Source organism: Salvelinus sp. IW2-2015, linkage group LG3 (assembly GCF_002910315.2).
Source record: "Salvelinus sp. IW2-2015 linkage group LG3, ASM291031v2, whole genome shotgun sequence".
In the NCBI taxonomy this organism is placed as follows: Eukaryota; Metazoa; Chordata; class Actinopteri; order Salmoniformes; family Salmonidae; genus Salvelinus; species Salvelinus sp. IW2-2015.
Window position 1 is genome coordinate 26,293,664 of NC_036840.1, and position 11,233 is coordinate 26,304,896.

The window sequence follows — 11,233 nt, forward strand, 5'->3', positions numbered from 1 at the left end:
AGGGGGGAGGAGGGGGAGAAGGGACGGGGAGGAGGAGGGACAGGGGGGAGGAGGGGGGGGGGAGTAGGAAGATGGGGGATCAGTAAAACAGAGGCGTAGGGAAAAAAATGTGACCCCACTGAGCTTCGTAAATTAAAGACCAACAAAAAACAGAAACAGTTTCAAATCTTGAACATGTTAAGTTACTAGACTAGCTCCTCTGTTTAAAGCTTTTGCTTCTCTTTCTACCTACTGAGCATGAATCTGTTCCAACAGAAATCATCCGGACTAGTACCAGGTTTTTGACGAGTGTCTCCAGTTCTTTCTGGGCCAGTCTGACAGCCTCCTCCCTGCCTACGATGGTGATGAGCTCCTGCTCCGGTTCGTCGGGAGACGGGAAGATGATGCGAGCGCCCGTCCTGTCCCGCACACGACGGATGTTGACCCCGCCCTTTCCAATCAGGAACTTGTGGTACTCCGGCTTGGCCTGCAGCTCCGCCGTGAAGTTGTTCACTTGCTGTAAAACGAGGAGAAAGAGGAGAGAAAGAGAGTAGAGACAAAAAGGAGAGGTGTAAGAGACTGGTGCTATTCAATCAAACCCCAAAATGTGAAAGCAATTCTTCCACATTCTGCCTAATTCATTAAGGCAGGGGGGGGGTGACAGACCTCCCTGCCATTTCTCCTTTACCACCTCCTCCCTCACCTTCTCTTCAGCCAGCTGTAGTAGCTGTCTCTTGGCCCTCTCCACCTCCCCGGCGGGCCCTCTGATGGTCACCCTGTCTGACCCGGAGCCCTCGGAGGGGAAGTGGATGTGCACCCCGCCACAGTCCTCCATGACGGCCCGCACCAGGCAGCCCTTAGAGCCTATCAGAGAGTTGTGGAGCTTGGCCGGGATGGTCACCTCTGACTCCTTGATGTTGGCCTGGAGAGAGAGAGAAAGGAAGGAAGGGAGGGAGGGGGAATGGTTGAATCATTCAGAGAGAGGAGAGAAGAGAGAGAGAGAGAGAGAGAGAGAGGAGAGAGGAAGAAAAAAGAAGAGAAAAAGAGAGAAAAAGAGAGAAAAAGAGAGAAAAATAGAGAAAAATAGAGAAAAAAGAGAAAAAGAGAGAAAAAGAGAGAAAAAGAGAGAGAAAAAGAGAGAGAGAAAAAGAGAGAGAGAGAGAGAGAAGAGAGAGACAGAAAGAGACAGAAAAAGAGAGAAAAAGAGAGACACTTGGAGAGAGAGAGAGACAAGGCACTTGAGAGAGAGACTTGGAGAGAGAGACTTGAGAGAGAGAGACTTGAGAGAGAGAGACTTGAGAGAGAGAACTTGAGAGAGAGAGAGACACTTGAGAGAGACACTTGAGAGAGAGAGACATAGAGAGATGCACACACAGTGTTCTCTCACCAGTTCTCTCTGGATGGCTAGGATCCTGTCTCTGGCTGCTTCACAGTGGTTCTTCCTCCCAGTGATCACTATCATCTCACTGTTACTGTTCTCTGTGGGCAGGTCAATCTTAGTGGTGGTCTCCTCACGGATCTGTGGGACACACGCACATACACACGTCATAAGAATGGCATTCTTGTAACCAATAACCTACATTTAAAATGTATGTGTGGACACTTTAAAGTTAGACCAATATTTTGTGCTACTCTTCACACATTTCATCTCTCACCTTTTTGATGTTGGCGCCTCCTTTGCCGATGATGTTTTTGTGGAACTGTTTGAAGATGGGGATGGAGAGGGAGAAGCTGTTCTCCATCTGAGAGGAAAAACAAAAAGGAGCGGTGAGTAACCAGGAAGTGGTCCATTGTAAAACAGGAAGTAATGCATGAATCAGTGAGGTCGTACCAGGTCTGCGATGAGTTTTGCCAGAAACTTGGCACACTTCTCCACCTCGTTCTTGGGCCCTCTCAACTGCACAATGTCACTCTTTTGAGCCGGGTCGGGGAAATTGATCATGACCTGAAAGACAGCGTCCAAAATAAGTCAGATTTCACACTAGAATGGGAAGTTATACTCCTAAAATCATTAAAGGGACAAAAAAAAAAGTTGAACCTTGTTACCTCTGGGAACTTATCCCGGACCTCTTTGATCTTCTCCCCTTTCTGGCCGATGATGGCGCGGTGGAACTTCTGCTCCACAATCAACTCTTTGGTACGCTCGTTCTCCTGCCCAGGGGGGAAAAGAACAGTTGTCACCATTGAATATGGACTCCGTCCAAGTTGCCGGGTCATTATCCCAAATGAATGGGAGAGGTTGGCACCCCCTCCGTCCTCACCATCCTCTGTGCCATCTCCATCAGCTCCCTGCGTGCCAGCTGCACCCCCTTGGGGTCACCCTCGATCCGGACCAGGCCGCTTCGATCCGGCTCCTGGGGGATCCACACCGACACCTTGTACTGCTCTTTAATCCGGTTAACTGAAAAACACAGCATGGGATTTACGTGGCTATATATTAGAAAGAGTGTGTGTGTGTGTGTGCGTACTCACTGTTGGCTCCGTTCTTGCCGATGAGGTGTCTGTGAAAGCGCTGGTCTATGTTGACGTCAGTGTAGTCCATCCTCACCAGCTTAACACGAGGAAACAGGGTTTACATGTTAGAGTAGACGGCCTGGTTCCTTGCAAGATGTCCTCATATCTAGGGAGTTTCTGTACGTTGGTGGGTTAGGACTGGGCTGCTGTTAATGCATGTGGAGAAGGTGTCATTTGAACAAAACGTATTGAGCGATACATTGATATTGATCAGTTGTGTGTGTGTGTGTGAGAGTGAGACGGCGACATGCAGCTCCGCGGTGGGAACTAGGTGCCGTCACGCAGCTCCGCGGTGGGAACTAGGTGCCGTCACGCAGCTCCGCGGTGGGAACTAGGTGCCGTCACGCAGCTCCGCGGTGGGGGCCGAACTCACCAGGTCTCTGATGATGTCTTGTATCTGAACCTGGGCCTGCTCCACCTCCTCCGTGGGGCCCTCCAGGCATATCCGCTCCTCGCCGTCTGTGAACTCAATGTGAACCTAAACACACAGGGGTTAAAGGTCGGGGGTCAAGCCACTTAAAGGGGTCATCTGGTTCTGGCTCCCTCCACATGTCAGCTCAGTGAACTAAGTGTGTCTCAATGTAGCTAGGGAGGTAAAGAGCTTGAATCCCTGGAGTGCAGCAGGTATATCAGGCTTTTTAAGAGTAATCCATAAGTAGTGCGCTATACAGGGATTGGTTGGCGCTACTGACAGACATGAGTCTGAGCCAAGCACTTCTCAGGCGGGTGGGTGTTGTTGTTGTTAACCACCTAAACATATAAAGTCATGTTTCTGTCTGCAACCAAATATTCTGCCATATCCCTCGCTCCATCTCTCCCCTATCCCGCCTCTCTCTCCAATTCTCTCTCCATCCCGTCTCTCACTCTCTCATGTCTCTCTCTCACGTCTCTCTCTCACACACCTTGGGTAGCTGCTGTGTGATGCGTCCGATGTTCTGTCCCTTCTTTCCGATGATGAAGCGATGGAGCCAGGCCGGGGCTGTCACCTCCACCACCGTCACACTCTTGGCCTTCAGACAGAACGGCAATCAGGATCAGACACACACGCTGTACATCTCTCTCACACATGATTAACAAACTACTTGACTTGTTGATTAAAAACAGACAACAAATCAGCAAACAAGACAATCGCCCCTCTCCCACTTCCTCCTCCTCCAATCACCTTGGCGTAGACCTGTGTGAGTGCAGGGCCCAGCTTGTCCGGCTCGCCCCTCAGGATGATGGTCTCCGAGCAGGAGTCCAGCGGGGGCATCTCCACAGAAACCCCGGTGGTCTCCATGATCTCATGCAAGCTGTTGCCTTTAGGCCCCACAATGTACTTGTGCTGCGACTTCTTCACCTCCACTGAGATGGTGGTGGTCTTTCTCTTCTGGAGGACATAGGGAAAGTGAGGAAGGGGGAGGAAGAGGAATGGAGAGGAACGGGGAGGGGTGACAGAGGGGAAAGGAAAGAGATTGAGAGTGGCAGACAAAAAAAGAGAGACAAAGTGTGCATGAGAGAGAGTGTGTAGAGAGAGAGTGTAGAGAGAGTGTAGAGTAGAAAGAGAGTGTAGAGTGGAGAGAGAGAGAATGGAGAGAGTGTAGAGTATAGAGTCTCAGATACAGTACAGTATTATGCAGTAAAGTACCATCAGCATTCCCATCCTATTGTCTTTCCCTTCCACTAGAATCCATACCCATTATCTCTGCCTGCTCTGTATCACCAACCCACCAGTTCCACTGGAACACAATGTCTCCTTCTCTTCGTCCTCTCTATGGTTCTCTGCACGGTCCTCCATCCATCCTTTACACACTCACTTTCCCTCACCATGAACCTCTATTGTCTAACACCGTCTGTTTCTGTGAAATCGTGTCTAAGACGCACAAATCCATACAGACCAGCATCAACCACAACGCCCCCAGGCTGTGCACACAGGCACACACAGAGGGAGAAAAATCTGTTCGTTTTGATGTTCTGTGATTGACTGCTGTTTTGTAGGTTCTTACAGTGTTTAGCTAGCATGCCGGTGTAATTTATTGTATAGTGGTTCCTAAGCAACCCGCTCCCTCTCAAACCCAACCTTAACATCAAACACTGACAAAAGGTAAGTCAATGTCATTCAGTGATACATTTGCTTGGATATTATGTGAAGATGTCGGGTTCGGGTCAGCTCTCGCTCTCACACACACACACACCTTCTCGTCGTAGATGGCCCGTATGCGGCTGATGGCGAGGGCGACAGCCTCCTTCTCCCCGGTGATGACGATCTCGTCCTTGTGCAGGCTGGGCGGGGGGATGCTGACGCGGGCCCCCGTCTCTTGACACAGTTCCTGGACCAGACGGTTGTAGGCCCCAGCGATGAACGGGTGGAACACCTTCTCCAGGGAGAGACGCTCCACTGCTCGCTTGTCCTGGAGGAGAGGAGATGGAGAAAAATATAAAACGATCAAGTATTGTATGACACACACACACACACACACATATCTACACCATACGTAATCATATCAACATGGGTATTTTTGTCTGGGTTTCATGCCATATCATTAGCAGGGCTGTGGCGATACCAGCAATGCAATTTTATTCCATGGCAAAAAATGGAAACATGACACGGACCATTCTCTTTTTGTCCTTTAAAAACCGTCTGTATGTCAAATATTGTGTGCTAATATGTAAATAAACGTGACTCTGGATGACAACATAATGATGTTTGTTTCCAACATTAGGGCTGGTTTCATAAAAAAGTTAAAGCCGCTTCGTGTTCTGTTTCCTTTCCACGATACTAACAAGTATTGCGATACTGGCATCGTCCCGGCCCTAATAATTAGTATGTAAAAAGAGAATTAACATATAGCTCAAAGCTGAAGCGTCTCTGTCATCATCATCATCATCATCATCATCATTTTTCCCTTTGACCCCTGGCCCCCTCTGACCTGTTCGGCTGATATCAGCAGTATCTCGTGACGAGCCTTCTCGATGCCCTCCTTGGTGCCTGTGATTCTGATGTTGAGGCTGGGGTCGTCGGGTCGAGGGATGGCGATCTTCGTGGCGGTTTTCAGCTCCAGCTCCTGGAGTTTCTCACCGTTCTTACCGATCACAAACCGGTGGTGCTCTTTGGGGATGGCCACCGTGGCCGAAGCCTGGGAACAAGGGAGGGGAGGATGGGTGGAGGGAGGGAGGGAGGGAGGAGGGATGGAGGGAGAGAGAAACACGAATGTATATCGCAATAACAATAAATATAATCGGTATGACATTAGATATATCGTCCAACCCTAAGCTGATCATGGAGAGCCTTTATAACGTTATGCACCTGGGAATGGAGATTGGGTTTAAAAACTCAAATTGAAAAACTAAAATCTGAACCTGTGTCTGCAGCCGAGACACGATCTCCTTACGGGCCTTCATGACAGAGTCCAGTTTCCCAGTGACCATGATGGAGAGGCCCTGGTCCTTGGCCAGCGACAGCTCGATGTGAGCCCCCGTCCGCTGCATGATGTCCAGGCACACCTTGGCCTCCTCGCCCCCGTCACCAAACTGGCTGTTGTCCTTGTAGCGCCGCTCCTCCAGGGGCACGTTGAACACCTGGGAGAAGGAGGAGGAGGAGGAGGAGGGGGGGGGGGAAGGTGGTGTGATGCTGAGGCCACAACAGACTGTGTTGTATGTGTGCTTCGACATATGTGCCCGTTACCTGGGTGATGACAGAGGCTTTGATGGGTCTGATCTTGGAGCCCCACGCCCCGACAGGCTCTCCAGACTTGTCCCCCGGAGCTCCCTTATTCTCCGGGAGCGGAGGGAAGGCCTCCAGGTAGGTGGGGATATAGGCCTCATCCTCGGGTACGCCGCCTTGAAGGAGGGGAGGGATGGATGGACGGAGAAAGCGACAGAGACATGGAAATAGAGGGGTAGAAACAAAGGCAGAAAGAGAGATTAATACAACCTCAAAGGCAGAAAAAGCCAAACCGACACTCAAAACACAATCCAAAATCCACACAGACTAAGCTATAGCCTAAAAGTGTTTTTCTTGTCCAGAGGTTACATTAAAATACATCAGTCCTCTAAGGTGTCCTAACGCAGAAGGCGTAAAAGAAAGTTCCCACATTCTGTTTTAAGCGGAAAAGGAAGCTTGGTTGAAGAATGCTGTATCCCTGTAAACAGGATGCATTCGGTTGTAGGCAACTCCAATAAGGGTGAGTAAATAAGAGTCTATTCACTGGTCCCAGACCAGTATAATACCTGTCATCTCCTGGTCTTTGATCCCGCTGCGGTGCTCGGCAAAGCTCTCCGGGGTCAACACAGCCACAGAGCTCATGGTTCAAGAGTGATTCCACTGGAAGAGAAGGTGAAGAAGACACAGAAAGAGGGTAGTATTAAACGCTGAGCCATACGTTTGTGGTCCCAAACTGCTTTCTCAAGTGTGACGGCCCACCATAAATACCGACTGGAGCCAATTATTTGATCATTAATAGCCTGATAAGAGTTCTCTCTAGACCAACCCCTATCCTCATATACTGCACTCTCTTTATAATTTAGGCCTACTGTTCCTTCTCCAGTATTATATCCTCAGTGGGTTTCTAGTCCCAGAAGAGAGAGCGACTACCACTAGGGCAGTGGTTAAGCACCTGAGATTCAGCACCAATTAAAACCACACGCACCTTGATGGAAAATGCATCGACTAAAACACATCTGTAGGCTAAACCTTGAGTTACAACAGATTTACGGTTTCGATCTCGTGAAGGAAAAACAGAGATAACGTATAATGGAAGACATGCGTTTAAACTTTGTGCCAATAGCTAGCCACCTTTCCTGGCCAGAGAGACCTGCACTCACCTGCAAAAGGTCAGTTACCAGAGAGTCCGTCCTGTTGGTGGCTACCGTAATCGCTTCAGTGGGAGTCTGTGGGTTTGGTCCTGGAGGGAAAGACAGTGACATACAGAGGATAGAACAATCAAATGCACAGTGTGGGGGCTGGTCAAAACAATACTAACAAACACAGAGGGGAAAACACTGACAAGCAAAGATTGATCAAATACACCTTTCATCTTCCTCTCTGGCTTACTCCCTTCTCCTTCCCCATCCCCCGTCTCTCTCCCTCTCTCTCTCTCTCTCTCTCTCTCTCAGACACACACACCAAAACAACAAGCTCCCTCACCCCCCAACCCCAGTGACTTTGTTAGCCCTCAAGAGTAGGAACCAGGCCCCTGCTGTGGTGGTTCATGTCCAGGGGCCAGCAGTAAATAGATGGTACTATGGTTAGACTCCCGCTCTCTTCTCCCCCTGTTCTGGCTCCTTCCCTGGACACCTGTGTGTATGTGTGTGTGTGTGTGTGTGTGCCCTGAAGACCTGACAGCCTAATTGGCCCCTCTGCCTGGGAGCAGAAAGGAGCACCAACTACCTTCCGCTGGGATGATACTCACAGTGCACACACACACACACACACACACACACACACACACACACACACACACACACACACACACACACACACACACACACACACACACACACACACACACACACACACACACACACACACACACACACACACACACACACACACACACACACACACACACACACACACCTCTGAGCTTTAAGCTTAAATCTGATCAACAGAATTGTTGACATGCAAACAGAGTTAACAAACAGGATTGGGGTCATGATAAACCAAACCAACAACACAAAACACATTGTTCACTACGTGTAACACACACACACACGCACACACACACCAAGTGGGTAGTGAACTAGTACAGTGCTGAATAATGCGCATACATAACTAAGCATTTATTGTTTCATCCATGATAGCTAGCCAATTTTGTGCTAGGTAGCTTGCTACAGTATGTTACCGTACTAGCTACATAATGAGCATAAGCTAGCTACTGTAACTAACGTTAGGCATTCAGCGAACTAACAGTCAGGCTGACTGGCTAACGTTGACTGATAATCGGCTAACAAGCCTGCTATAATGTATATGGATTAGCTAGCTAACATTAGCTCACTAGCTAGCCAGACAGATAACGGTAACAGTATTTTGCATCGCTAGCTGTACTGTTACTTTAGCTGGCTAGCTAACTCTAGCTGGTGTTGTTACACATTTTATAGCTACTGTACTGTACATTGTTGTGATCATGTTCTCCACAATACTTGCAATCTCTTACATTGAAATGACATATTGTATAACAACACACATATTCTAACGTGTAAGTAATCGTACCTTGTAAGACGAAATTTAAATGCTCTTCAATTTGACGGGTGATGTAAACACACGCTCCCTCACACATTCAACCACTGATTGGTCTGAAAGCGTTTCCCTAGCGGCGGAGGGGTTTCCACGTACGGTTAGTGCTATACGGAATCATTGGGACGTCCTTACCCTAACCCTAACCCTAACCTTACCCTTGCCCTAACCCTTATCGTTACCCTTGCCCTAAACCTTATCCTAACATTATAAGCTGGGTGGTTCGAGCCCAGAATGCTGATTGGCTGACAGACGTGGTATATTAGACCGTATACCACGGGTATGACAACTTTTATTTGTACTGCTCTAATTGCGTTGGTAACCAGTTCATAACAGCAATAAGGCACCTCAGGGGTTTGTGGTATATGGCCAATATACCACGGCTAAGGTCTGTATCTAGGCGCTCTGTATTGCATCGTGCATAAGAACAGCTTTTAGCCGTGGTATATTGGCCATATACCACACCTCCTCGGGCTTTATTGCTTAAATAACCCCTTGAACCGTAACACTAACGTAACCGCTTTAAATGTCAACTTCAAAGGAGTGACGTCAGAGTTGGGACGTCCCAAGAATGCCGTTTAGACATTTCTTTTCACGCACACAACGTCAACCCAAAGTAAACACCACTCCCTCACCACTGAAAAGCCGCAGTATCTTCTCGCGGCAGGAGTAGCTACGCTAGTTAAATAGAGCCTTCTCTGCCTAACTACGTATTTCATTCTATGCCATGGAAAAAAATGCATTACATACATACTAGGCTACGTATTGCATTTTCTCTCTCCATTCATAAATTATCCATTGCATATACAATGTATMTGATCAAATTATTTATGATTAGGAAAATGCACAATTCCCACAGCACTTTATGAAGAGATGCTTTGCCTCCACATTCTGAAAATTAGGCAATTTTTCAGATTGCTATGTAAGTGACCGGATCTACTTCTCATTCATGGGAAACAGTCTTTTATTTTAAACACAAACTGCATAAATGAATAGCACTGTAATATTTGGAAAACATGGTTTCAATGTTTAAAGTGTGACAATAACAAATATAATGAATGGCTATTCAATAAAAAAAATCATAGAATAACCAAGACTGGACTATAACCCAATAGATTATTATGAGTATGATATACAGTCAAAAATACAGGGTAAACGTTTCCACAGACTCCAGAGTATTGAATTGTTCCAAAAGAAGAGAGTAGTAAACAAAACAAAAAATGAATCGTGGCTAAAGGCAATGTCGAGGGGCGGGACAAGAGACAGACACTCTCACCAGGAACTCCCTCTTGAGCACCTGTCAATTTGTGCACCTGCATGGAAGGAAATGAATAAGCATTACACAGCAAATCATCTGCGTCTATGCAATTCTGAATTATGGCAATAAGAGACCTATAGTCATACAAAAAGAAAGAGAAGACCAATATTGTAAAAAAGTAGGACTATTTAAAAGGAGTTAGGCTATTTAGTAAGTCCTGAAAATGTTGCGGAAGCCCTTCTATTATAATATCTATTCACCAGTGTGTCAGTGTGTTGTTTTGAAAGGGTGTTTACTCTATTGAAAGAGCGAGTTGTGTTCAGTTTGTGTTGTGTGAGATGAGAGGGAGACAGAGGAAAGAGAGGGTGGAGAAATCTCGGGGGGGGGCACAACCCCACACCGGCAGGCCCACGCACGCGAACGCAAGCAGGAAACAAAGAACTGGCAATGATGAAATCGCTCCCCGAACCGCATACTAGGATCTACAGCGAAACAATAAAGAATACTCAGAGAACACTATAGTTCGTTGTGTTATTATTATCGTGTATGTTTAGACTACATTGTATTTTATGGATTTCCCATTTTTGTGGAATTATTGAAGTTGATGCATAATCTGACTAGTGTAGCCGCGACTGATTAAATATACTTGTTTTTTTAATCGGAGGACGATTTATAATCGTTGACAGTGGTTTTGGAAAGGCAATAATTTTACATGAACTGGATTGTCGTTGGATGATTGTTTACGTGGACGTGGATGCGAATCTACTGGTGAGTAACATGCACTTGATTCACTGTCTGGCTGCCTACGATTTTGACAGTAGTTTGACAAAATCAATTAACATATCAAATGTTGTAGTTACATTTGTGTCACTTTAATTCAGATTGCAAGATTTTATTGCATACATGGTCCAACACAGTATATATATGTTTTTCTTTTACAGTTTTTTATTAATTAACAATTTTCATAAACTTAAAGGTTTGAAACATGAATATGAATATTTTTGGGGTGTAAAAATGTAACTACGAGGCAGTGTTTGTGTGTGTGTGTGTGTTTCCTTTCAAAACACACCTTTTTCCGCTCTTCCCGACAAACAGACATAGAGAGACGATATTGTTTATAATGGCTATTGTCAGTTCTTCCCTAGACGCTGTGTCCAGTGCTCTAGATTTCTCTTCCTAAAGCCCCCGTCCTGTGACACTTAAGAGCAGATGGCCATATACATACACACACACACACACACACACACACACACACACACACACACACA

The 11,233-nt window shown here is 46.8% G+C and overlaps 2 protein-coding genes across 2 annotated transcripts in view; one reads left to right on the forward strand and one right to left on the reverse strand.

Annotated features, from left to right (window-relative positions):
• Window positions 1–8,848, reverse strand: part of hdlbpb (high density lipoprotein binding protein b) — a 28,228-nt gene extending 19,380 nt beyond the window's left edge. The window contains 18 exon segments of the mRNA XM_070449594.1: window positions 196–496; window positions 683–901; window positions 1,367–1,498; window positions 1,635–1,721; window positions 1,811–1,924; window positions 2,026–2,130; window positions 2,241–2,380; window positions 2,452–2,530; window positions 2,867–2,971; window positions 3,396–3,503; window positions 3,656–3,862; window positions 4,668–4,883; window positions 5,403–5,609; window positions 5,833–6,051; window positions 6,158–6,312; window positions 6,703–6,796; window positions 7,297–7,376; window positions 8,684–8,848. Of these exon segments, the coding sequence (XP_070305695.1) occupies window positions 196–496; window positions 683–901; window positions 1,367–1,498; window positions 1,635–1,721; window positions 1,811–1,924; window positions 2,026–2,130; window positions 2,241–2,380; window positions 2,452–2,530; window positions 2,867–2,971; window positions 3,396–3,503; window positions 3,656–3,862; window positions 4,668–4,883; window positions 5,403–5,609; window positions 5,833–6,051; window positions 6,158–6,312; window positions 6,703–6,778 (2,470 nt within the window). The 5' untranslated portion in view covers window positions 6,779–6,796; window positions 7,297–7,376; window positions 8,684–8,848.
• A 1,181-nt stretch (window positions 8,849–10,029) lies between these two features.
• arhgef15b (Rho guanine nucleotide exchange factor 15b) overlaps window positions 10,030–11,233 on the forward strand; it is a 21,265-nt gene continuing 20,061 nt past the window's right edge. The window contains exon 1 of the mRNA XM_023973223.2: window positions 10,030–10,733. The gene's annotated coding sequence lies outside the window, so the exon portion shown is untranslated. The remainder of the gene's footprint in view (window positions 10,734–11,233) is intronic.